This window comes from Dicentrarchus labrax, unplaced genomic scaffold, assembly GCF_905237075.1.
Source record: "Dicentrarchus labrax unplaced genomic scaffold, dlabrax2021, whole genome shotgun sequence".
Lineage (NCBI taxonomy): Eukaryota > Metazoa > Chordata > Actinopteri > Moronidae > Dicentrarchus > Dicentrarchus labrax.
In genome coordinates, this window is record NW_026136722.1 from 16,983,454 (window position 1) to 17,010,919 (window position 27,466).

At 41.7% G+C, this 27,466-nt stretch overlaps 2 protein-coding genes across 9 annotated transcripts; one reads left to right on the forward strand and one right to left on the reverse strand.

Moving 5' to 3' along the window:
- Positions 1–2,868: 2,868 nt before the first annotated feature.
- On the reverse strand, positions 2,869–5,701 carry 42sp43 (P43 5S RNA-binding protein). Of its 2 annotated transcripts, XM_051387804.1 has the most exons (9): positions 5,457–5,701; positions 5,253–5,353; positions 5,086–5,182; positions 4,858–4,946; positions 4,498–4,571; positions 4,185–4,265; positions 3,865–4,094; positions 3,711–3,764; positions 2,869–3,430 (listed from the first exon to the last, which is right to left on the reverse strand). In XM_051387804.1, the coding sequence occupies exons 1-9, from the start codon at positions 5,583–5,585 to the stop codon at positions 3,167–3,169; spliced, it is 1,119 nt and encodes a 372-aa protein (XP_051243764.1). In that variant the 5' UTR covers positions 5,586–5,701; the 3' UTR covers positions 2,869–3,166. The 2 variants fall into 2 exon arrangements, with proteins under 2 accessions (XP_051243764.1, XP_051243765.1); XM_051387805.1 differs by lacking the exons at positions 4,858–4,946; positions 5,086–5,182.
- Positions 5,702–8,297: 2,596 nt separating this feature from the next.
- LOC127356213 (disintegrin and metalloproteinase domain-containing protein 11-like) lies at positions 8,298–26,993 on the forward strand. Of its 7 annotated transcripts, none has more exons than XR_007881949.1 (26): positions 8,298–8,683; positions 9,396–9,586; positions 12,069–12,145; positions 12,503–12,569; positions 14,433–14,515; positions 14,653–14,716; positions 14,854–14,914; positions 15,314–15,495; positions 17,099–17,170; positions 17,404–17,570; positions 17,672–17,756; positions 17,987–18,077; positions 18,582–18,633; positions 19,172–19,271; positions 19,562–19,633; positions 19,782–19,874; positions 20,601–20,681; positions 20,770–20,820; positions 20,906–20,969; positions 21,064–21,169; positions 21,452–21,571; positions 21,692–21,860; positions 22,434–22,545; positions 22,905–23,020; positions 24,712–24,729; positions 24,970–25,042. XR_007881949.1 is itself a non-coding variant. In XM_051387781.1 (26 exons), the coding sequence occupies exons 1-26, from the start codon at positions 8,623–8,625 to the stop codon at positions 24,983–24,985; spliced, it is 2,346 nt and encodes a 781-aa protein (XP_051243741.1). In that variant the 5' UTR covers positions 8,298–8,622; the 3' UTR covers positions 24,986–25,136. The 7 variants fall into 7 exon arrangements, 5 of the variants coding, with proteins under 5 accessions (XP_051243741.1, XP_051243739.1, XP_051243742.1 ...); XM_051387781.1 differs by lacking the exon at positions 22,905–23,020 and adding an exon at positions 23,345–23,435 and having other exon boundaries at positions 24,970–25,136; XR_007881950.1 differs by lacking the exons at positions 24,712–24,729; positions 24,970–25,042 and adding an exon at positions 23,345–23,430.
- The last annotated feature ends 473 nt before the right edge of the window (positions 26,994–27,466 follow it).

Below are 27,466 nucleotides of genomic sequence, written 5' to 3' on the forward strand. Positions count from 1 at the left end.
TCGTCATTCGGATAAAAATTACTCTCAACAGGATCAAGGTCTTTAAAATGTTTTTTTGGTGCATTTTTGAGGGCAAAACAACCAGGGAAATGCACCCGTAACTAAAGCTGCAATTATGAATTATGTAAACAGACTCAACATATTTATTCGGCCTGAGTCACAAAGGGTAGATGAAGCAGTTTGTTTTTTAATCAAACTATCAATTGCTGTAGATAAACTACCATCATTAGCAGCCAAAGCCCATTACAGCTTTGGCATCACAGATGTTCACTGTTGATTGCAGTGAAGATTGACTTGACTTGGATTAAACAACTTTCAGCACTGTCAAACTTCTGCTACAGTCGTTAGGACAGTTTATAACACGGAGGGCCAACAAAACATCTCACATTTAATACATGGCATTATTAATAAAACTACTGAAATCCTCTACCTATTAAATGTTTTCTTGGAGCTAATCAGGCAATCATGAATGTGGAATGAGTGTCCCAGCCTCCCTTGCTGTGATGGTATTGTTGTGACTTTTCCTTTGTGCTGCTCAGTGATGCACATGTTGCAAAAAATCAAGCTCAGCATGTTACACCAAAGGTCATGCTCACTATGTGGATAATTGGCATGGCCTTTCCAGAGAGCCAGAGGGTGAGGGTAAGGTTGTGGTTAGCCGTATGTGATTCAGTTTGATAGTGTTGCTGGTATGAGTCCAGCATTCGGCTCCTATGACACCAAGCAGCGTCAGTTCTCTTATGGGACTTTGTTGCACCAGTGGAAAACAATTATCAACTCTGTTCACAACAACAAGGGACATCTAATCACTTGAGTACTTTCCACACCTGTTAAACACCTGCAAACGATCTCATTTGTTCTAAAAACCCTACTGACAAGATAGGGAACAACAGATTTAGAAAGCAAAGATTTAAGTTTACTGTGTTGCATCACCATAGAAACAAGACCATCCTTTCAAATTCCTTCTCAGGGAAGACGTGCTGACTTTGAAAGCCTCGGTACACATCCAAAGCAATATCACAATTTTAAGAGGCATTCAGGGTCTGATTGATGCTTTTATCTGCACTTTGTAAATGACATTTACCAAGGAATGAGATATATAATAACTACAAGTAAGGTAATTATGGATGTAATAGACACTGTCAGCTGTTGAACCATGTGTTTTACTCCAATTTGACAGAGCTTGCAGGTCAGCTGTTGTAGGATAGGTTAATGTATGGGACTCAAAGAGGCAGAGCAGCAGCTAGTATAGGAAGGAAGTAAGCCTGAGGCTGCAAAGCCAAGAGAATGACCTTCGACAGAGCATAGGAAAACACAGCAGTGAAGAAAGTGGCCAAACTCAAAATGACAAGCTGTTACCGAGATTAGCTGAAGATTTGAAATAGACTCTGCCTTGCTCCAGTGGACCAGGAGAAAATAATGTTTAACACAAAAAGGAGACATTTAACAACTCTTGAAACAAAAAGGAACCTTTTACATTCTGAAACCCTTTTTTTAAAAATGTAAAACTACAGGGTCATTTCTAACTTCTAAAAAGTGTCAGAATCGGCTGTAATAAAACTTCCATCAAAACATTTTTCCATCCCCTATCTAAGTGGCAGCAAATGTGACACATCCAGCTTTACTTTACAGGCTTGTTTATTTTTCAGTCCTGGCCACTAACTAAAGCTGCAATAGTTTGTCAATTTGAATCAAGTTACGTTTTAAGCAAAAAACTCCAGTTTCAGATTATCTGTTTTAGACTACAAAACATTTGAAGATGTCACCTTGGGTTTAGCGAAACTGGATTAACGATCTTCTGGCTTTTTATATATAACAGTAATTTATACTGCAACCTCTTCTTTACACTATTACACAAATCTCGGTCAGGATACCTGTCAAGGAAGGCCTGCAAGCTAATGTACAAAGTTTAACTTATATGGTTCAAGTTCAAAGCAGTGAGTGTCATTTTTTAAACATTTACTATCACAATGTATCCTATTATTCTTTTTAGATAATTGGGTATATTTTGTTCCCTGCAATATCAGGACTGTCTTCCCCTAGAGATATTTCTGTAGTCTGTAGAGACTTCAGCATAAATGTATTTATACTTGTTTTGAAAAGGAAAACACTGATATCTTAAAGTTAGTTAACTTAAAATTCCTGTGAATAAAGATGGCATAAAACTATTTTATTTACATGGAGATTCTGCTTCATTATCTGTCCTGTCAGGTATCTTTTATTGTAGTCTTTATGAGGCTGTGATCCATATTAGGAGGAACCCCTTAAGTAAAATTATTCAGAACTGAGATAAACGCTGGATGTCATGGTACCTTAATTAACCAACAAAAAGCAGAAACCCACCATTATAAACTAAATGATAATGGACTAATAATGAAAACCTAGAAAGCCTGTTGGTAGTGGTAAAATATACTTACATTACACACTAGGATCATCATCCCCTTTAGTGTAAATGTTCATGAGCCTAAAATCTAAACCACAGCAGCTCAACCTCAGTTGAACAGATTTGACAGCTGATACTTGTCTACTTTGTGTTCAAAGTCTCATCCACCCACAAAGTGACATGCTTTCTGTGACTCAGCTCTTACTCATGTGCAGTTCTTTGTTCATATTTAATGAGCTCCAACATGTTCAGCAAATGTCAACCAATATGTGAAGCCAAAGCAAGCACAAAAGATAGACGCTGAGGACAACAGCTGTTTGAGTGTACCAACAATGATATGCTCTGTCCACTGCAATTAAATGAGACTGAACAAACAAATCTTAGTTCTGGAGATGCTACTCCAGCAGCTGCTACTGATGGGCAGACATCCAACCGTGTTTATATAGACACCAGAATAGAAGGTGAAACAGCATTAAAATAGAACATTTTGATCAAAATGTAAATCATTTTATTGGGTCAACAAGTGCAAATTTACAAAATAAGCATTTCAATTAAGACATTTGTCTTCCAGAACTAGAATTCAGTTTTTGAAATTCTCAAACGCTTGATTCTAATAAATTATTTTGAAAATAATAATTTAATGTACGTCTACTACATTAAAACACAAACCAAACAGACCCAATTTCTAATTTCTCAAAAATTAAAGTCCAACTTCAGCCTGCCAAGATTTCAGGAAGTTCAAACTTAGGTCAAAATCCACATCTATGCTGGATGGATTTTTATTTAACTTTCTACTGGTGCAACTTCAGGCTTCGCCTCCACAGGACGAGGCTTTTTGATACCAAACAGATTGCGCAGGTTGACTTCTGGGTCAACATAATGAGGGATCTTGCGTTCATTGAAGAGGCCTGAGAGGTTGGTTTCCACTTTGGCACGTCGGGAGATCCGCATACGCAGGGCAAAGAGACGGCGCAAGTTTTCTTCCACAAGTGGCAGATTTTGTCCATCCAAACGCTTCTGCCAGGACTTCTTAGGCCTTTGACGTTTCTGTTGGCATAAGAAAAACAATTTAGGAGAGGTTTTACACTTGCTGTGTAGCCACGCGTCATTCTAAAATGCTTAAAAAGTCGAAATTGAAATCATGTACACCCCCCACCCTCTCAAGCTGACTGTTCCATTCAGTTGGCCAGAAGCACAAAGGAGTCAGCTTTCAACAGGTTTAAAAAGAGTAATCCAAAATCAATAGACCCTTCAGGTAGCTTTAGCTCACTGCTGTGTGGTGGCTGTAGTCCACATCTGCACTGTGGGATACAGACGTCAGACTTACCTTCAGAATGGTGGCGCTTGAGTCATGACGAAGCAGGTGTCTGGTCATACTCTCCTGTGGAATAGAACAAAGATAAAACACAATTTTAAAATCTTTAAATGCAAAGAAAAAAAAACTCCTTACAAGAACCAGTATTATTACATCTGGAACTCACCCGCATGGCAAACATGCGTGGGCAGTCGGGGAAGGAGCATCTATATTTTAAGAGCTCGAGGTGCACCTTGCGGATGTGGTGCTGCAGGTTAAAGGTTGTAGAGAAGTAGGCCTGGCAGTCATCTCTGGGGCAAACCAGGACTGGTTTATGGGAAGCGTGGATCCGTTTGTGACGCCGCAGAGCATCCCCTTTCTTGAACACCTTCTTGCACGCTTTGCACGTGAATGTGGCTACAACATATTTTTTAAAAGTGAAAAACAAAAGCAAACAAAAAAGGGATAGATTTCAGCCATTTTGTACTATGGCCACAACATATTTACCTGGATGTTTTACCATATGCTTATGAAGTTTCCCCCAGGTGTGTTCCAGCACCTGACAGTTAGCATGAGGGCAGCGGTAACCTACAGGAACCAAACAGCAAGGCCAGTGAGTTTATCAGAGAATCAAAGATCATCAGTTGGCTCCCTTCTGGGCCCCTTTGAACTCTATACCATGCATGAGATTTGCCCTGAAATAATTTTCTTGGAGGCAAGAAAAGGTTACATGCAAATGCAGCCACATCCCCCTTTTAATGAAGGAGTTCAACAGGGATGGAAGATGAAAGGATCTTAACTATGATTAAAACAGACCAACCTGCGTGCTTCTTCTCATGGGCTTTGCGAGCGATATGGGAGTCGAATGTGGCAGCGCATCCGTCCTTCGAACACCTAAGTACCCCACCAGGGACAGGCAGAGATAAAAATAAATTTAACTAAGTCACTGGGGCCACACCCACTCAGCCTGTAACCACTCATTTATCTCCTGCTAGAGCCTTCACTCTAGACATCAGAGATCTGATTAATTAAAATAGCAAGTGCATAATCTTCGATAGTCTCATCTGGATCTGATCGTAGGGATTTCATTAAGCCACAGGACAAAGCTAGAGTGATTTAACACAAGGTTTTACACTAAATGCCATGTTTTCTGAGAGACAATGTTGTACTACAGACATACTTGAACTTGGAAGACAATTCATGCTCCTGTAAGTGCAGTTTAAACGTTCTGCGCTTTTTGAAAGTCAAGGAGCAGTGTGGCTGGCTACACTGTGGGAGAAAAAAATTCAAGTGGTTAAAAAGAGAAGATTTGAAAATTGTTATTCAACGTCAAGTGCAGGGACTCTCAGGCGATACAATGTGGCGTTTTGGCGCCATCTCGTGGACACATTTGTGTATTACAACAAACCTTGAAATACTTCAGTTTGTCTCCGTGGGCGTAGCGCACGTGTCTCTTCAGTTTGCCTGAGTCCAGGAAACTCTGCGTGCAGCTCGCAAACTTGCATCTGCAGGAAGCAAAGGTAAAACTAGGTCGTAACAGAGGAGCAACGGTACAAATGTGGCTTTGTGACTTACTTGAATTGCTTCACCCCTCTGTGCTGAAGCATGTGGCGGCTCAGGTGCGATTTTCTTGAGAAACGACGACCACAGCCAGCAATTGTGCACTGGCACGGGCGCTGTGGACATTTGGTAAAAGTATTACATCTGTATTACGTACCTTTAATTAATGCAGTATTTTCGTAAAGCCTTCCTTTCTCCAAATTTAAACATTGTCCTTACCGCTCCGGTGTGCACCGTCTCATGCTCTTTCAGCCTCCACTGTCTGGTGAAAGTCGCTCCACAGTTCGGGTGGACGCAGCTACACAGCTGCGGGACGCGGACAGCTTTCCCACTGCTCACACCGTTCATTTTCCTCGATATCCGAACACTTCTCCAACGAAAGTGTGTAATGGAAAGGCCGCCGCTTTTGTCAGCCTGTCTTATAGCTTCTTGAGAGATCTTAATTGGTTAATTAGCAGCGTCGGGTTAACAGGTGGTGAGTCAGGTCGCCCGCAGTGTTCAACGATTCAGCGCTTTACGATTCTCAAGAAATAAAGCTGAAAGTAATTAACCTAATTGCCCTGCCAAGCTCAACTGCGTGAAAACAAATGTGCAACACGTGCAAGTCAACATATGTACAAACCACTCAAAGTCAGACAGTTGTTGCCTGTCAGTGATGAATAAGAGTAAGGCTAGCACTTGATACACTGTAAAGATAGTTTACAGAGGACACGACGAAGAGAAAAAATAAATAGTACAAATTACCAAAAAGAAGTCAATATAAAACAGGACTTAGAGCTGAAATGTAATAAGGAAACTCGTCCAAAGAAAAGGATGAGTATCCACCCATGACAGGCCTCTAGCACATCACATTGGGAATAGTACATAAAATAAAAACATAAAAGCCATTTATTATCCAGGTTTAATAAACGTATGATTAGGCCTGGCTTAAACTATACCATAGTATATCTATTTTCAGTACAGTATACTTGTATAGGAGTTCAGACTTGTCCTAACTCAGGCTGACTTGATGAAGATGGAAATAACACAACTTTTTGGAGCTGCAATACGCTGTTCGCACAGTAGAGGGCAGTATGTCTCTGCCTCACAAGGCTCTGACTGTACACTGTTCACATTTGTTGATAGATAAATGCACTTCTGAAGTCACACTGTGTCTCCCCTGTAGTGTCTCTGCTTCATTTTGAATATAGGATTAATAGGGAAATGGAAGGACCTCCAGTCAAAGATGGTACAGATGTCAACCTCTGTGATCATAGGTTTTGTCTCAGGGATGTGAGAGAAGAGAATTGTTGCTGTAAATGAATAAAGTTAGTAGATTAAAGTCATTGCATTTGTCATTTTATAGCCATAATCAGACCCCACAGGAGCCACTGATCCTACAGACTCATGTGCACAGCCAGCTGCAGCCCCAACTCCTCACAGTTGACTTTGCAGTTTTTCTGTACCACTGCTGAATACTTAATTGGCTGCATCTGCTCTGTGTGATCAGCAGCCATTCTATATTTATCAAATTAAAACTAGTAAAAGGTACTATGGAGGTGCTGACGGTGATGTTGTTTGAATTCACATTAACAGCAGAAAGGTCAGTCCACTTAATTGATGTCAGCCTCCTTATTTTTATGGAGGAGGGGCAGGACAAGCACAAATTTGGCCTATAATGCTGCACTCTTCTTCCTGCTGCTCTCCCCTCCATCTCTTGCTCCCTGTTGGTCTCAAAGGGGGGGGATGAAATATTCAGAGGGGGCTGTCGGTGCACAATGTGCCTCCATTAGTGCAATGTGTTACTGGATGACTGCTGGAGGACTTAACTGCAGCCAGGAAGCTAACCTCGCAGGCCAAAGGGCTGAGAGAGCAACACACAGAGCACTGCTGGTACAATGTTTTCTAGAATTAAATTCATACATCACACCTCTCATGTCCACCTAAGTCATTACTACTAAATGTGTTGCCTTTACAGTAGATCTTTCCAGTAATATGGTTTTACTGATCATGTTTTGGAGTATTTCTACAATTGTTTGACATTACAGTATTTTATATGACGAATGGCGAATTCTAGTGTTAGGTGTGACACTTGGTTCAAATGAAGATGCATGAAAAACAGCTTTATCTGTCCAGAACATGTCCTTCTTTATCACTAATCTGTCTCGTTTCTGAATCCACTCAAGAGAAGGAGCACAAAGTACTTTACCTCAATAGTTGCTCAAGAGATAACTTTTTTTTCTACAGCTAGTTGATCCTTAAAAGCTTCCTTGTGAGATAAACAATATGCCACACTGTTGCCTTAAGTGAAAAATAGTTTTGTAAATACCAAAGGGGGACTCTTCGTCTCTTCAGTCATCACAGACGTTTTTAGAAATGAAAATACGGTTTGATATGTTGATCAGTTTATTATTTGTTAGCAATCCTCATTCTAAAACAGATATCAAGTTATCAAAATTAGTCTGTAATAATGTTTCTATCAGTCCCTTAACAGCAGCCCCAGAGTTGTTCTAATTGGCTTTATTTTATATTTCACAGAAGAAAATGAAAGCAAAGTGTCACAGCAAAATTACAGTCTGATTGTAAAAATATGAATGACAAACAAATCCTAAACTGTTTGAGTTGGTTACCACAGAAAGTGAGTATCTGCAGGAACCTTATAAGGCCTCTGATGCATTTGTCATTATGTTTTTGCGTTCAGCTGCGGTGTCTCTCCTCTCTCTCCACACCTTTGCCATACCCCGACATAGAAAAAAATGAATGAACAGTTAAATCCTGATCCCCCTTTATGGCTTTTCTTCGGCCTCAGCAGCCGGGCTGTCGCATCCTCTCTGCGCAGAGCTGCATGGCAACGGGAGGAGGAGGCTGCTCGGTATGAGGGAGGGTACCACTGTCCCACGTGTCCTCCTCACCGCAGACCCAACGCCTTCCTCTTCGCTTTCCCATCCCTTCGTTTCCGCATACCGCAGATTCGCATATACGCACACATACAACCTCATCCATACACCCATACGCGCCCGCGCAGCCTTGCGGAGCTATGCATCCGCGGCGCGCACTCTCACGTCCCTCACTATTTCCTCACTGATCAATCTCTAGCCCTATATCGATCATCTCCGCCATAGTCCTTTTAGGTAATTAATTTTTCATCATTCTGATATGCAAATCCAAATTCTCAATAGCGGCGCTGGCCGGAGCTGAGAGGGCGAGAGAGAGAAAGAGAGAGAGGGAGACATAGAGAGGGGGAGAGATGACAGGACGCGCATCGTCAGATGTTTAGCAGATTCCCTTTCAAGCTTCACCATCATTTCTGCTGTGCGGTCTTTGGTCTTTTTCCTCCCCTCCGTCGGCCGGGTTCGGGAAATTCTGCGGCTCTCGATGTTGTAATCCGGGGGAATATGTGAAGATCATGCTGGCGGTGTGGTGCTTCATGGTCTTTGCTGCAGTGGGCGAGAGGCTTGCAGTCTCAGGTAAGAGAGAGAGAAGAGAGAGGGGGGGTTTGGATAGAGAGCGGGAGCACCCTTTTCGTTTCCTTTGCATCCACAATTTTTCCCCTTGCACCAGCACTTTTCTAACCCCGGTGTAGGCTCTGATTTTATTGTAGTGGGGTCTCGGTGCCAAGCAGCCCACTGGCCTGAAAGCACCCTCCGATGCGGTACATTTGCTGCATCAACACATTTCCAGCGCAGCCCCACTGCCCATATCCAACGTACCCAGAACCATGTTTTCTCCAATAAACATCTAAAAGCAATGTGATATAACTTGTCAATCACCAAGGCAATGTGTTTTACAGCGTTATTGATGATGGCCGAGATTTTAAGCTATAGGCCCTGTGTGTATGTCAATATGGGCGTCAGTCTATTAAAGAGCCTATAAAGCATGATAAATTAATAGTCATTATTTTCCATCAAAATCTGTTTATGTACACTAAATGTCTTAGAACAGAGCAGTGACTGATAAAACGCTATTAACTGGTCACTGTCATTAATTGGGTCACCAAACCATCAGCAAACAGAAAAAAAACAGTGTGACTTGTTAATAAAATATTACTTTCAAATCAACTTCTGCCATTTGCTTTGCTTACTACACCATTGCCAGGTGCAATTTAAACTGGCTCAGGTGTGTCCCTACCTTGCCAAGCCTGTGAGCCAATGGTGAGTGTCTCTGTTGTACTACATGCAGGTGCGGACAGGAGCCCAGTGCAGGATGGAGGCATGTGGGACTGGTTTACTTTGGCGGGGCGGCCGGGCAGCGGGGACACTGCCACTAAGATCACCTATCCGAAGCGGCTGGTGCAGCAGATTGAGTCGGAGGAGGAAATGGCTCATGACCACCTGGATACCCGGGTGAAGAACAGCACTGGGGACACCTCGGTAAGTTGTAACTAACAATGTCAATTACTAAACTACTAATTAACTTTGTCAATTTCACTCTCATATCCCAGATTCTGTTTATTTTCCACATTGGTCAGTCCAATTGTCTTAATTTGAGGATCAGAGACACTCATGGGGTCCTTGACAAGGTTTAAGGAATCTCCCAGCAAAATGGGGAATCAATTAATCTCACAGTAATTTGACTATAAATAAACTACCCCAGCTGGGCAATGTATGATCAGAGTATTCATTAGTTTTACAGGTAGAAAATGTTCTTTTCTGGACCAAAATCAGGTCTGCAGATTAATGTGCAATAAGTTCAGGAAAACTAGTGTTCAGCATGCATCCTAACCAAAGAAGATTCACTACTGGTGGCATTGTAGCATATCTCTTTGGGTATATTTGGGTGTGACAGTACCAAGACAGACTTATTCTGTAGATGAGAACCTCATTTTTCCAGTGTCTGTAACAGTGCAGCTCTTAGCTCTCTGCAGCTCACGCAGCTCCTGCTACCCAGGGATGACAGTGCAGGGTGGTATCTTTGCAGCAGTCTCCGCTCCTCGTGATTTTGACCCAGTTAGTCACTGAAAATCCCTTTGAATGTCCACAGTGAAGCAGTGTCAGCTGGATGAAACCAGAGACAAACAAGTTGTTGTTTTACTGCCATTTATTCCTACCTAAACTCCAGTCGTAACATCTGGCAACAAGTTCTGAAACTAAAACCTTCTGACCTGCTTACCTGCTTTGTGCACTGTTCAAACATTGCAGTAAATACACAGTTTATGAAAGAGCTGCTTAAATGGTTGCATCTCATCTCCACATGACAAAGCTTAGTCCCTCCTGAAATATTCCATCATCATGTCCCATCATCCGACTGCCGTGCTGAGCACCCGACTTCTTCATTATTCAGTGGTGTGTTGAAGTATGTCCCCATTAATTATGAAACAAGCCTGTGTGAGAAGTGCTCCATGGTCCAAGAGACACTCCCTATCCCTGCCCCCCGTCATGCTGATGATATGATGTAGTTCATATAATTGTTACAATAGCGTACATTAGGGGCCTTACACACACATTTGAAGATTATAGTTACAATGAATGTTGTTGCCCCCGGATGAGAGGCTGTCTTAACCAAGAGTGATACTGTATGTATGTATGTATTTAACATATAGTAAAAGCATAAGATACAAATGATGACACTGTTCAAGTAGACATGGTTTCGGAAGTCCCTTCTTCAGCTGCTATACTTGTCTAGACCTGCTGAGTTTTGTTTTTTAAAATATTTAATAGGCTAAGAATGAAGGTCATAAATTTAGAAGCACAAGGGAAGGAAAGGATGAGCTGAACTTTTATTTTATTTTCTGTCACATTATGCTGCATTGAAAATAGGTGAGGCAGATTTTTTTGCCTTACTGGTCTTCAATGCTTTTAACTGGAGCTACAAAAAAGACTTTGTGGTGACACGGTTTTGTCAAGAATTAAATTTAAATCTATACTTTTAAACCAACACTCAAGAGAAGTCCTTGAAGTGCTCAGAAGGTCTATAATTGCATTACAACTGCACAAACAGCTGGGGAAGATCATGTTTTCTAGTCAAAAGCACCAGATCAGCTACCAAATGCACCTTGTGGTGAGAGTCAACCACCTTAAAGGACCAGTGTGTAGGATCTAGAGGCATCTTGCAGTGAAGTTTAAAGGCTGACTGAAGACTAAATGTTACACACTGGACCTTTAAGTCATACTTAATGATCAGATCACAAATGCAGCCAACCTAAAGCTGTGGAACCACGTTACTGTACATAGACAGAGCACTGATGGACAGCATGCTTCAGCCTCTCCAAGACAGTTGTAAGAAATCTGTTGTCCGTACTCACTGGAGGGAATAATTCCTGGATGGTGATGTATGTTAGTGTAAAAGCCCAGTGATTCACTGTAGCCTGGTTCCTCCAGACTGAGATCAAAGCCATGCTGGCACAGTCAGGGCTGCTGAAGAGACACACTGTTTATTCTGCAGTAAATTTCTCCCCCTCTGTCTTTCTCTCTCTCCTGGTCCTGCTGTCTCCTCACCTCCTCAGCTCTGGCAGCTGTCCATTCAAGACATTGGCACAGTATGGCTGAATATAGGCAGTACCATTAAAGTTTTCTCCTCTTGTCCTCCTTTTCGTCAAGCACCTCTGCAATCCATACATCTCTATCACAAAATTTCTGTTCAGCCCTCAAACAACTATAGCTATCTGCAGTCATGCCTGTCTGAATGCTGGCAGCCAATGTCGCTCAATTGAGACTTTATCAATCATAATATTTCAGCTGCTGAGATGCTTTTAGAGCGTACACACTATTAATTGTGTTGTATTATTCATGGTAGTTTTTCTAAACGGCTTTCAGTGTGGCTTTTACCGAGTAACGTGCTTAACTACAGTTGTTTTGTTACACTTCAATTTATCAACTACCAAATCTGTCTCTGTCACTGTTTCTTATTTTACAGCCTGTCCATTTGGCCCAGAGCTGTTTCCAAGTTGAAGCCTTTGGACAGACCTTCATTCTGGACCTGGAGCTAAACCAGTTAGTATTACTGTTCAAAATTATCCAATCTGCCTTTTTGCACACGCTTGTATCAGTAGGTGCTCTTAATTTACTGCAGCTGTTCTCATTAGCATTTTCCCGCACTTAAGCAAATGCACTTAGCGCCTCTATTATGTTACATGACAAGATAGGGAATACCAATGTGGCCCACACAGAGACACACTGCTGCATTTTTATGAGCTTCCACTGATTTTATTAACACCACATGTCAATATGTTCACTTATTCTATGTGAAAGCAAGAAGTGGAAAATATCCCTGATGAAACCAATTTTGATTACATGCTGATAGAGATAATGCTGTCAGAGATATTTATGGTATCTCCCATCTCTTTGCAGTCACCTCCTGTCCTCAGAATATGTGGAACGGCACTTTAACCAGGATGGCAGACCCTCACAGTCTGTGGTAAGACTGTTTGCGTGGGTTGGGGATGTGTACTGACAGGATTTTAGTGAGTGAACTTGTATTTTGGCACATAGAAGGCAGCATATTAATGAGATGACCAGAGCATAGTGTGTTACTGCAGTATCGGTTCTTTGGCTGTAGAAACTGAGACTTTATCACATTTTACACTGGTGTTGTTGCCAGTGAATATTAGAGTGAAATTAAAGTTTTGTTTGTTAGATACGATGCCTGACATGGTCTAGAGCTTATTATATAAAACAATTCCTATGTGTGATACATATATTTCTAAGGTTAACTAATGTATATCTGCTTGATTAAAGCCTGAATTTAGAAGCATATGCTTTTTGTTTGTTTTCATCTTTTAAGGCTTTGTTTTTACAGTTTCTTCTCATCCTCCTGTTTTATCTATTTATGGAACGTGCCATGTGTGCTCTGTGCTTCAAAAGTAGGCTGCCATGTAACAATTAGGATTATGTATGTTAGTGTGCTCTACATACGTGGGTTCGCCTGTCAGCCGTTACATGCATGCCTCTCTGCTGTGTCCTTTCTCAGACAGTCAAGAAGAAAGGCAGCGGATGCCGGTGGTGTCAAACCACAAGCTCAGAGAAAGAATTAAGACATACAGGAAAATGGATGCGAGCATTGACATCTAATGTGATGTGTGTTTGTCCTGACAGACCAGAGGAATGTCACTGCATTCTGCTAGCCAGAAGGGATGGCTAATGTTTTTTTGTCTGTACAAATGTGCCATTCATTGCCCCCCCCCCAGCACCAACCCACCCACCCAGCCTGCACTCCGTGTCCCCACCCACAATCGTTCCAAACTCTCCCTCAGTCCTCCCGACCAATCGCAAGCCTGTTTCCATAGCAACGAGTTAGCTCAGCGGTGTCATTAAGTTCTTGGCAGCGACGAGAATGAAAGAAGACCAAGAGGGAGGGAAGAGCAGAGCCTGTGGAAGAGAAGGAGGAGGAGGAGGAGAAGGGAATATGAAGAGTAAAATGCCAGTTAATACAAAGGCAAGATGAGCTTTGGTATTGGAGAGGAGTAATATTGGGCGTGCATTTAGAGGTGTATGTGTGTTCATAGAAAATCGGTTTGTTCCCAGAGAGGTGAGGGAAAGGAGGCCTGCAGGGCAAGGCATGGAGACCTGTAGTCAGGCCAGATTGTCGCTCAGCTGGATGGAGGCCTCACGTGATGTCTCTGATGCTGATGCTGGACATGGCAGGTGTGATGCATTCAGGGCAGCGCGTCACCAGACTGATCTCTGTCGTCAAAACACTTTTATTTCCATTCATTCCATTTGTTTGCCTGAGCATTTGTGGCAAGGCTGAGACACCCTGCTGAACTCAATTTGATCCAGGTGAACCAGTGTTTCTCACTTTTCTCACCTTTCCTGGTGGTTCATCTCCACCACTGTGACCTCGTGAAGCACTGTGCCCCCTTTTCAGGGAGTGTTAGCTGCAGATGAAAGCTAGGGCTCTGTTGTGGTAGTCAAGGTTGTTATAAGGGCAGGAAAGAGCAGAGCACAATTCCTTTTTTTACTCACCTAAAAAGGTGCAGCCTGTGTGCTATACAGTCGACTGTGTGGGCAACATGAGTGTGGATTTATTCAAGAGATCCTTATCAAAGGCCTACCTCCAGATCTATTGTCAGTGAACCATTGTAGGGTGGACTAGAGCATAGAACACAAGTAGGTCACAAACTGTGCCATAAATGCAATCGTGAGGAAAGAGGGAGAGGGGAGTCGCATATGCAGAGGTTGTGAGACGTTTTTTCCTCATAGTTGACCTACCACCATACCTGAAGCCTGAAGTGTGTCAGTGGAGGTTGTATCATGAAACAGTGGTGCATTGTGTCCACAGGGAGGGGAGCACTGCTACTACCAGGGAAGGTTAAGAGGTTTACCAGAGTCCTGGGCAGCTCTCTCCACCTGCCATGGCCTGTGGTGAGCCTTACAGTAAATCTTTATTTATAAAATCACAGTGACCTGTGCATGCTGATCAGGCAGACATAATTCCAGCTTAATCTTTAAGTTTTCTGTCCCTTTCCGTGTATCTCACTGTTTTTCTCGTTTTGTCTCAGCGGCATGTTCTCTGATGGCGTCTTCTCTTACGGGATTGAGCCTGTTAACAATGGGAGCAATCAGGTAAATAGTCAGTGGATAGTATAACATTTTTTTTATTTTTTTTATTGACTAACATGATAGAGAATTTAAATGAGTTAGTTGTCAGTTGTTTTGGGGTCTTAATGTGTCTAATGTCATCTGGATGTATTCTATTATAGGATGATGGTGCGCACTTAATCCACAGGATCCTCGATATCAAACTTCCCTTCCACTGCCCAGGTACATAAGAGCATTTAAAGCATAAGCTCACCCTTATATCACATCAGACTAATACTGCCTTTTAGTCTTCCTATCCACTGTTTTGGATACTGCTAATGTTACTGTCCAATAAACCTCTCACACAGGGAATTGTACTTTTTTTCATGTTCATCTTTCGTTTCTTAATGAAATCAGAAAAAAAAAAATCACACCGATGAGAGAGGACAATTCAAATGTGATAATTGAATGGGAAGTAATTTTTTGTTAGTTCAGACAGGGCGATAATTAAAGCCACAGCCTTTTTGATTGGGAACTGTAATGTTTGACTGAAATTGAGAAAGTAATGTTTAAACTGCACCTTACAGTACAAGAACAAAAAGTGCTCTAACTGCCTGCAGCTCTGCTTCTCTATGTGTCCAGACTGTACAGAGGACAGTGAGTGGGAAAGCAGAGGAGGTGATGGTGATGACGACAGGCCGGACCAAATGAGGGAGCAGCAGGTGCCTGGGGGGGTGAGGCGATCCAAGAGATCTGTTCGCAAGCCCTCTGTCCAGACTGAGACTAAATATATTGAGTTGATGGTGGTCAACGACAACGAAATGGTGAGTTTGCTGCTAACTGTGTGGATATCCGATGTCTGTGCTGGTGGTCTTTGTTGTCCAGAGAAATTAGAGTTATAGAGGCTAGATCTACTAGCATGGTTTGTGTGGTTAACCATCTACCAGCCTAGTGTGTGTTAACTTGGTTGTTTTCATGTTTGCTTCTCCAACGCATGAAATTAAAGGCTACATTTGGAGTGCTGGGAGAGGGGCTAGTTAAAAAACGATCACTATACTGACACTAAAAACAACATACATGTAGGAGCTACACTAAATACGTCCAGCCATCATAACCTCACCAAATAAAATGTTATGTAGTTGGCCACACACAAACATAATAGGTTCTATTGCTATAGTTGCTGCTGCACAATTAAAGCTCTGATAAATTAAAACTACCCAAGAAAATCTTGTTTTTTGCTGACCAGATGTTTAAATTCTCACCTGCCTGCAGTGATGCACAGGTGTACTCCAGGACCTTATGACGTCACTGTCAGGTGTGGTTACAGGTGCAACAGAGCACACTTCTGACCACACCCAACAGTCAGATGGTGCAAGAGGCTTGAGACCACAGTGGTTTTTAATCCTGGTGTTAAGGCAACGTTATGTAAGATTTGGTATTTGTTGGGATTTGGTGCCCACAGTTTCAGAGAGCAATACCACTGTTGTAAATATGGACAGCTGTACACTTGATAACTAGCTTAGCAATTAACTTACTTTAGCAACTAGTAAAGCTTTCTGTTCAGAGCCAGAAACCAGAAAACATTTTCCCCACAAAATATGATCCAGTTGGTGGTGTGTGACTGCTGCTGTAAAGCGACATGCACTTGTTCCGACCCGGACCACGAAGTTACATGCATGAACAGGTGTAGGGGGGCGCATACTGGGAATGACAGGGCCACCATTCATCCTATTACAACTCAAGTGTTGCATCAAATGACCGAAGCTGTTATTTTAAAGTAGACAAGTTGCATAATGTTACTCTTCTAAGATGCAGACAAATTGGCATGGGAGAAAATGTGTACTCTATCTCTAAAAAAAAATTTTAAAGTAGCTGCTGGATACACTGAATAATCACACCAACGCCCTTAGTGGTTTTAATGTGTAGTCAAACTGTTAATCTGGTTTTCTATAACATTTATTATCTTTGTACTTAAGAACTTTATGTCAGTTGTGTCATATATAGTAATATATTTATTAAATAAATTTTACTGTTCGATCAAACGTTGATGCTGTACCTACTAACACCAACACAAGAGTTTATAAAAACAGGCTTTACAGAAAGTAAAGAGTATGTGGATGAATGCTAATTGAGATTGATTTAATCAAGGCTAGCATTGTTTAACTTTTTATTTGAGGGGAGTATGATCAATGATGCATAAAGTGCACTGCATAATTTATATCATGTCCAATCCTATTTAAACAAAAAGGAAGAAAGTTGCCTTAGTAATCCCTAAGTAAATTGTGGAAATAAAATCAGTGAAACATTCCTATGAATTTATGCCGTAGTCTCAAGATCCTTACAACTATGAAAGTACAATCGTGTGTGTGAGAGAGAGTGAATGTGATCCATCTCTTACACCATCTGTGTATCTCTGTGTCTCCACAGTTTGTACAGCTGCGTCGCTCTAGCAGCCAAGCCAAGAACTTTGCCAAAGCAGTGGTCAACATGGCAGATGCGGTAAGAGCTTTGTTTGTAGGATTATAATCCTCCTACTCCTAAACTCTGCATATACACACCCTGCCACCTGCCAAGAAGTGTGTGTGTGTGTGTGTGTGTGTGTGTGTGTGCTTATTTTCACATTTGGGAATGATTTAACCCAGAAAGCACGCAGTTCTCCATGCCACAAAGTGTTCACAGCACAGGTGTCAAGCCAACAAAGCAGTAGACTGATGGGCATTTTTGGTCCCCAGATCTACAAGGAACAGCTGAACACGAGGATCGTGCTGGTTGCCATGGAGACCTGGACCTCTAAAAATATGATGCCAGTAGTGGAAGATCCATTGATAACACTGCAGAACTTCATGAAATACAAGAAGGACAACATCAAAGAGCAGAGTGACGTCGTCCAGCTTTTCTCGTAAGAGGAAAAAAAAAAATCCAATAACTAGAGAATGATTTAATGTTTGCATCCTAGTGAGGTTTTATTTTAAATTATGGTATCTTTCCTGTGCACCTCAGAGGGCGAACATTTCACAGTAGCCGAAGTGGGACGGCCTACACAGGAGGAGTGTGCTCTCCCACAAGGGGAGGAGGTATCAACGAGGTGAGGAAAAAAAATTATAATTCCGTTGCACCAACAGGGATTCATTTAAACAATTTTGTATTACGATTTTGTTACTTTGGGACAGAGCCAGGCTAGTTTTTCCTGGTTTTAAGTACATCCTGTTTGGTGCAACCCAAATGAACTGTAGGATTTTCTATCATTGTTGTACCTGTCTCACAATAAAGCTCTCCTGTGTGGATTCTCTGTGTTTTGTATTGTATTTGTTCCAGTATGGGAATGTTGGTGCAATGGCCATCACTTTGTGCCAGAGTCTTGGCCAGAACATCGGCATGAGGTGGAACAACGCACGCAACTCTGCAGGTAAAAGACAACATGAAAGCCTAATAATGCAGTGGTGAGGATGGAGAGTATCTATAAAACAAGAGAGCAAGATGAGTGTGGGAAGGTTCGAGGCAGTGGATGATAGGTGAGGAATGGGATTTATAGCCGGGTGGAGCGGTGGAGGGAGGTGAGAGTGTTTGGTGTTGTTATCCCTGTCCAGTGGTTCTCTTCTGTAATTAGACTTCTCCATTAGGTGATTAGTCACCTGCATCCATGAAGGGGGGGGTGGTAGTTAGAGCATTGCTGCCACTGAACAATGGGCTCAGTGATTAATGTTGAAGAGCCATCAGGTCCATTATTCAATGCCAGGACAAGAGCTCAGTGCATATAAGCTCCATACCTCTGTCACTAGGTATCAGTTCTATGAAAAGTCTTTTATTCTTTGTCAATCATGAATCTTTTTCTAGAGACTCTGACTGCTGATCACATTAGTTTTTTCAGTTATTTATTTGAGTCAGTTCCAACTCCTTGTCTTCTTTACAGGAGACTGCAGGTGCCCAGATGCCTGGCTGGGCTGCATCATGGAAGACACAGGGTAAAGATCTACATTGCAGCACACTAAAGTGAACAACAACAAAAAACACAACACACCTGTAAAATGTGTGTTTGTTGACACAATTTAACAGCAGGCAGAAGAACTATTTCCCTGTCACGCTCCCTCGAAGCTGTGATTTTTTCCGTTCATTTCACTCAATTAGACAATTAAACACCTGTATCAGAGGGATGCATTGACTTTTACTCAGTCTTCAGTGAGCCAAGCTGGTGATAATCACAGCTTGTATTTGATGCTTTAAGCAAATTTGTTGAAACATCAGACACCAGTGTGCCAACCACCATGTAAGAATTAAACATTGATTTGGATTTGGCTCTCCTAATACAGATTTCAATTATTCATTTGAGTATAATCCTACTACAGATGGTTACATTTCTTTAAGATTGCAAAGTGATAGCTCAGACACCCACGGTGGATCTGGCATTCATTACTGGCAGAAAAGCATTATGTTGTTTTTTTATTTTATTTTTTTGTCATGTTCTGGTCTTAAATTTTTTTGTGTGTGTATTTGTGAACGCAGATACTATCTGCCCAGAAAGTTTTCTCGCTGCAGTGTTGATGAGTACATCCAGTTCTTGCTCCAGGGGGGCGGGAGCTGCCTCTTCAACAAGCCCAACAAGGTATGGGCCATGTGGGGATATAGAATGTGTTGAGAGGCGCTGCACCTGAGCATCATTATTTATAGATTAATTAAATTACATGATATGATGATTTATTTCACTCACAGCACATATTTACTTACAGAACCATATTATATTTTTGTTTACTTCATTTAAGTAATACCCCTATCTTTGAATCAGTGTACTTCTAGCCAATGATCTCCTATATTACTGACACATTTTATCTCTCGTCCATCTGTGTCCCACTTATAATATATATGCTCATATATGTCCCTCTCTGCCTCTCTCAGCTGTTGGACCCTCCAGAGTGTGGGAATGGTTTTGTGGAGCCAGGGGAAGAGTGTGACTGTGGATCCCAGGTGGTGAGTACCCAGATGGACATCATGTATGAAAACCAGCTCTTTAACCTTCTGCAGATGGGTAGCACCTTCTGTTTCTTTATGAGCACCGGAGGGTATGGTGTTTTGCTGGAACAGAGCTGAAGGGTTGTTTTCATGTCTGTGGCTGCAGGAGTGTGCTCGTAATGGAGGAGCCTGCTGTAAAAAGTGCACTCTTACCCATGATGCCATGTGCAGTAACGGACTCTGCTGCAGTGGCTGCAAGGTGAGTCCACCTATATATAAAGGAGTCAAAAAAATGAACTAAATGGTTTTATAATCTTTATATAAGATAATGTTATTTAGTTATTTAACAATGAACGAGTGCTATGCCAAAACATGTATGTCTGTTGTGATTTTTCATTAATGATTAGGTTTGCAAATAGGGAATTTGAAAAAAATAAAATGCTGTTATGATAAGAAAAGTTTTTTGGGTCAAATAACACATCCAGTTTCTGAAATTTTGCTCATCATGCTTGCTAATAAGAAATTAGTTCTAGAGGTGAGATGTTTGTCAAGAGATAAATCTCTTCAACCTTCATCTTGGTGTTAAAGGATTCATGGGATGTGTCCCAGTATGATATAGGTTTCTGCCTTTAACAGGCAGTTTTTCCTTGCCCTTTACGCCAAGTGCTTGCTCATGGTGGTACTGTTGGGTCTCTGTAATTAATGTTTTAAAGAGTTCGGTCTAGACCTGCTCTATTTGAAAAGTGTCCTGAGATAACTTCTGTTATGAATTGGCGCTATACAAATAAAATTGAATTGAATTGAATATTGATCATAAAAACTGTGAGAAGTTAAACTGAATGCAGTAAAATGCTAAAAGTGTTATGTTATTTATCTTGACATTTTCAGACTTTTCAGTAAGATGCGTTGACATGCATTGGAAATCAGCTGTATGATTACTGACTTATCAAGAATTTACCTGATTCGTTTTCATCCTGTGACCTAGTATGAGCGGAGAGGTGTGGTATGTAGAGATGCTGTGAATGACTGTGATATCCCAGAGACCTGCACCGGGGATTCCAGCCAGGTAGAGTCAACCAAATGTAACAAAAAAAACTGCGTCTTAACTGCAAGATTAAGTATCCGGAACATCATGTACTTTTCTTCTTTTGCAGTGCCCTCATAATGTCCACAAGCTAGATGGCTACATATGTGATAACAGTCAGGTAAGGGCTGGTTTGTGGCATGTTTTCTCATCTGCAGCTCACTCTTACAAAGGTATGCTTGATTGCTGTTGTCTCATTTCTTCAGGGCCGCTGTTACGGTGGACGATGCAGGACTCGTGATGGACAGTGTAGGGTACTCTGGGGTTATAGTAAGTATAGCAAACATGCATCTTGCACCTGGAAATGGAATGTTATCTAGTCATATTACTGTGTATAATGTATATATATGTGTATCTGTGTCAGATTCAGCAGACAGGTTTTGTTATGAGAAGCTAAACGCTGAAGGGACAGAGAAAGGCAACTGTGGTCCAGGTCCTGAAGGTCAGGGCTGGCTGCAATGCAACAAGCCGTGAGTCACACCATCCTGATTCCCCTTGCTGATATTCTCATGAAAGAATAAAAGCATGTTCACTCCATTCTGCTTTTTGTGCAAAAACGTGGTACCTGAACTGCATTTTGTGCAGATATTGCACTGTTCAGGTTTGAAGCTTTCCTGAATTTAGATGATAAAGCTGGCTTTGTTTTTTATAATTTTCAGCAAATATGAAAAGGCCAAAACTATCAATTATTATTTGTATAATTTAGTGCTGTATATGGGCAATACATGTTTTTTCTGCTTTCACCTGTGTAGGGATGTTTTATGTGGCTTCCTCTTCTGTGCCAACGTGACAATTAAGCCAAAGTTTGGAGACCTGCAGGGTGAGGTGACCAGCTTCACCCTCTACCACCAGAACAAGTACCTAGACTGCAGGTAAATGGGTCCCATCCATGTGATCTGCTACAACTAACAGTGTGAAAACTAGAATATTGTGTCCCTAAATTATGAAGTTCTTTCCTTGACATGTCTGACATGTTTGGGTGCTTCACTCAGAGGTGGCCATGCTCTGCTGGAGGACGGCTCAGACCTGGGCTATGTGGAGGATGGCACTCCTTGTGGTCCCAACATGATGTGTTTGGAGCGACGCTGCCTCCCTGTGGCGGCATTTAACCTCAGCACCTGTTCGGGATCCAATTTTGGACACATCTGTTCTGACCACGGGGTAAAATCAAAATTCCCAGCAAGCATCGATTTTGTGATTTGCAAGTCAAAGACGTCTAGACATTAACAAGAGAACGTTTTTCAGACACCTGTAGCTAATGCTATCCAACACAACAACCTTGCCCTAATATATATCTTTACAAAGCTCACAATATTTGATGACATCATTGAAAATACAGCTGTATGTTTATTACTGAGCTCATAGTTAAAGGTGGTATTGCACTGGATTATATTATATTGAGGTATTTCAAAGTTTGTGTGTCCTATTTATATACATTAGGGGGCAGAATATTAGAAAGACCTGCCAACTACGACCAGTTGTGTTGGATTACATTAGATTGTTCCGCTCTATCTAATAGTGGACAAAGACTGTTGGTTGAAAAATGGCTTTATCTCAGCAAGATGTCTAAAAAGCTATACAAGACTTTATAATTCAAATTCAGCAAAGTTTTAACCTGAATTCACAGACGTCTTGGACGTCTATAATCCAGGCTCACTGGCTGCACGTCTTTCTCTGCTTGTCTCTTTCTTTTAGTGGCTGTTGCACTGAAGTTTTTATCTTTCTCTCTTGTAGACCTGCAGTAACGAGGTGAAGTGTATCTGTGACAGGGACTACACAGGGAAGGACTGCAGTGTCTTTGATCCCATCCCCGAGCCAACAGTCCCAACGGGCCCGGAGAAGAAAGGTCCATAGCACCTCTCGAGCTGCCCACGTCTCTCTTTTCTGTCTGCCTCTCATATCCCCCTCATAGTCTCTACCCATCATCACTGTAGCTTCTTTATGTACTGAAGCAGAGTACAAGATATTGTCCTTAAATACAAAGAGTAGTTCACCTGATTTTTGTGAGAACGTCAATATTTAGACCACACAGTGTTTTTCTTCCTGCTGAGTCTTGGTTTCAATGTTGGAAGAGTGTGGGTGTGTGTTGAGACACGTTTATCCATTAGAGCATATGTGCGTGTAAAGTATGTGAGTGTGTATGTGTGTTTACTGTATGTCTTGCAGGCACTGTCATCTTCAAGTGTCTTCCTTACTTTCTTGCAGTCTGCCAATGACACAGAGCAATTGAGCAGCTGCTCTCATAGGGCCAAAAAAGCCAAAGCCACCCTGAGCAAGAGGGTGTCCAGCTGAAAGAGCAGGAGAGGGGGAATGAGAACAAAGTAATAAAACTCTCTCTCCTTTGTTTTTTTTTGTAACTGTTGTCTCCCTGACCTCCCTTGCTCACCCGCCCGTTGTCCCACCTCCACCCCACGTGCTGGTTTCCTTCTCTTTCCCTCCATCTCTCTCTCTCTCTGTCTGCAGGTATCTTACCATCTGCCTCTCTCTCACTCTCTCTCTCTAGTTGATGTTGTTGATGTACAGTGTTGATGCTGTCCTCTGACGTGTGTTTTTTAGTGGTGTTGTTTTGTTTCTGCCCCTCCTCCTCCTCCTCCTCCTCCTCCTCCTCCTCCGCACCCTTCCTCCCTACTCCTTCCTCTGCGCAGGTCCCAGTGGCACCAATATCATAATAGGGTCCATCGCAGGTGCTATTCTCCTGGCAGCTATAGTCCTAGGGGGAACAGGATGGGGATTTAAGTAAGAGTTCTGGCATGCCTTTGTGTACCTGTCTGCTTCTACCTAAAGGAACCCCCGCCCCTGCCACTCTCACCTCTTTGAAAAGTTGTTTGCAACTCGGAAGGGAAATGGGGAGTCGAGTCTGAGCTCGACCATGCTAATGCTCAAACTACTCATGCCGTTAAAATACGAAACATCAAACCGTGTTTTCTTTGAACGAATTGATCAACCCTGAGCTCCATCCTGCACCTTTCCTTCCCCTCCCTCTACTACAACCCAATTTTTTTTATCATAATGACAAGGCAAGACCGGGATGTTAATCTGCCAGGAACAACTGCAGCACTTCCCTTAAGTCTAGAGATTTATGAATCAGTGTAATGTTTACAGTGGATAATCATAAACACCCTTTTTGAAATATGTTTACCTTTGGTGCTCTTTTAGCCTGCATTATCCTGTTGGCAGCATCCTAACCCCAAACGCCCTCACTGAAGTGCTTCTTCTGCACTGTTCCACCTGTGCATGCTTGCTACTGTCACTCCTTATACTGTGACCTAAAAGGGCTGCTCATACTTACTCACAGTTAGATGCATAAGATAACTGTGGCTGATGGAAAGCCCTGTTAATGAAAAATTAAAAGCAATATTTGAATAACTAGCATGTAGGCAGCCCTTTTAGGGCCAGAGGTAAGTGTCTGTGCATGTGTGCATGAGCTGTAAGCAGGAAGTGTTTCTTCCTAGTCAGACCTCTGGCTTAGAGGGTGGGTGTAATAGTTTCTGGTGTAGCGCTTTGTCACACTCTCTGGCTGAGAGGGTCAGTAACATGACTACTGTAGACCTGCTGCATGTGATGCCATCACTATAATCTGGCAACAAAGATTTTGGAGAGAATTTGTAGATGAATATTGGATTGAACTACTGACTGAGTCATTGTTTGATTCATGTTTTTGTTCTAAAGTCTGTGGTAAAAACTCAACTGAGTACAGCCAGTCCAACATGGAAGATAATGATTCAAATGTGGATTCAGATTGTATGCCCACATTTCATATTAAAGCCATATTATGCTAGTTTTAACAATTCTTACTGGTAATGAATCTTTTCTTTGTGCATTTATACTTTTATTGCTTATTTGTCCTTTTAAATTTTATGCAAGTAGTAATGTAAAATGATCAGCTTCATGCCATGCTTCAAAAAAGCAGTGTAGCTTGTTAGTCATAATTTGTCATTTGTAATTGTTTCTATTGTTGTTGATATGTCTTGACAGTCTGTCTTTTCTCTCAATGTGTGCCCACGGGATGCAGGAACATTCGAAGAGGAAGGTATAACCTTGTAGGACCATGATCATGTGATATGCAATCGGTGGATAAGGATCACAAAACATCCATTTCAATTCTTGCTAAAAAAAAATTAAAAAAATCCTCATCCCTGTCCCCAATTCCATAAAATGTTTGTTAACATTGTAAAGCAGAAAAACTTCCATTTCTCAAACATCTTCAAATGCAATGGTCTGTATTTGTTCTTTGTTCTGTTAACAATCTCCGATTTCACTTCTCTTTCAGATCTGGTGGAGGATAAGATGCCTGTCTGTCTTTCTGTCTCTGTGTCCTGTCAACTTCTGTCTTCCTCCTCACACTGTGTCGTTTCCACATCGGAGAAGAGGGGAACAAAAAAAAAGTCTTCCACTCCAGTCCCAAAATCTCTCCAATCCTCTTCCGATTAATGTTTCCTCCACGTTCCTGTCTGCCCCTTTCATCTGTCGTCCTGCCTGTCTCCCTCCTTCGCTGGGCCTCTGGGGCTCCTCTCACCATACCAGCCGAATCATAGTCGTGTGGCTGCTGCCAGCAAGCTGCTGAGGATTGTGTCTGGGCCACGCCTTGAGCGAGCAGGTGGCTCTCCCTGTGGGAGACACCAGGGTCTTCCTCCATTCCGGTGGCTCCAAGAATGCGCTTTGGTGTCTGTGTTCCCCTCTTTTTCTCACATTTTGGACATTCTGATGAAGAACATATCAACGGTGGACCAGTCTAATAAGAGAGTTGTCTTTCCAATGCCTGCCTGCCTGCACAGAAAACTAAACTGGCCACCAACTGAGTCCACGGTTAAATGTTGGACTAGCACATCTAATAGACTGAAAAAAAGTAAAAGGAGCTGAGTAGTTCCATTTTTTCATACAGGAGAAGGACCAGAGGCACAGTTCCTCCAAGACCATGCCTTGACTAGGTGCATCTCTAAAATAATTATGTGTTTTTAATCTACAAGTTTGGCAACATGGAACTAACTGAAAGAAACCATCCATTGGACTGTTGTTAGCATGTTTTCCAAAGAGAGACTGAGGAAGGACTAATGATGATATAAAATGATGGCTCAGCCAGAGCCCAGACTTATAACTGACTTTATGTTCATTGTTATTTGTTCTTTTAACTTGAGGCATCTTACCTGCCCCTCCCTCACCCCCCTACCACCACCACAAGTTTTCAGGTACAAAAAGGGAAGCTAGGTATTATGGTTTTGGGATCATTTTAAACCACTGAACTTTGAAGCAGCAGAGACCGTAACTTAGTGTTTTCAACCACAGATTGACCAACATACATTCCACAGTATCCATCTGTGTGCGTGCTCACTACTTTCAGCCCCAAAGTTTGTACACTTAGGAGGTTTAATCTGTGTGTCTGTTCACGACTGAATGTATGACATTTTTAAAGAAAGAAAGAATGTATGTGTGTTTACATTAGTGTTAGGGGCAGTTGTGTCCATGTACACCTTAACACTCCTGCTATCACAGGTAGATAGGCAGGTTTTTACCTCTAGAATATCATCTCTTTCTACAAGCTGTTGTGCGCTGCAGCCATGGCACCATAAAGGCAGCACATTAATAAAGAATTCAACAGTTTTTATGTCATGTATCTACAGAAAATGAGCACTAGCCAACTGTATGCACACCTATTTGTAAATATGTGCAAGATATACTGAATGTTAAATGCACTGTATGAAGATTTATTTAAAAGCTGTGTTAAAAATAATGAGTTGTATCTGTTTCAGCAAACATACTGCGGTAAGTCTCCTGACACAACCTGCGTCTGCAAATCTCTCCTGTAGTCAACGCTGTCCATGCATCTTTAAATGTGGCGTGACAGCTAAGCTAGCTGTCTCGCATCTCTCTTATCATTCCAGCTATCACTTAAATGTCATGAATCTTTTGTACATTTGTTGATAGCCCTGAGCCCTGGGTGAACGCCTCAGCCCAGAGGCTTTGTAATGATCCCCGCTGTAAATGAGATTAAAGAAATCTAGTCTGGGGTCCAGGAGCCAGCTTGTCTCAAACTGTATGTGTGTATGAGATCAGTTTGGTTCATTTGAGCTTTGCACTATGGCAGATGCACTATTGTTATTGATACAATATGTACAGAGTTGGTATCAAGTACAATCTGTTTGACTTTGAAGTTTGGGGGGGAAAAAAGAAAAAAGATGCATCGTATCCCATATTTTTAGACACTATCTTTTTGAATTGAGACAAAAATAAAAGAAATGAACTAAGGCTTGTAGTTAAATTGAAATGGAAGGAAAATAAAAGTATTAAAACATTAAATCACACTTCCTACTTTTCCTATCTCACGCCTCCCTGTTTTAGTATTCAGTTTTTATGGCTTTAATATGGTTAGACCTTGGAGTTTTATGCTTTGGTTCCCCACTTTGGGTGTGAATGCTGGAGGAATTCACAACCAACCTATATTCTTTTACGCACAAAATTACTATTACACTTGTGCTGTATTTCTTTGGTACTCAACTCCTTCCACATTTTTCAACATAGAATTTTTTTTTTACTTTAGAAAGATTTTTCATATTTTTCCTACCAAATGTTCAATGTTGCTGCTCTTGTACACACAAATTTCCCACATACACTCAACTGGGTCCCCTATTTCTTATAAAATCTCAATGCATTTCCGTTGATATCTGTTATTATTAAGCTATGGTCAGTATTGCTTCAGCAATTTCTTTCATCAATGTATTTCAGCTTTCATCATTCTCAATAACTCCAGAAGTAGCAGTTAACAGCTTCCA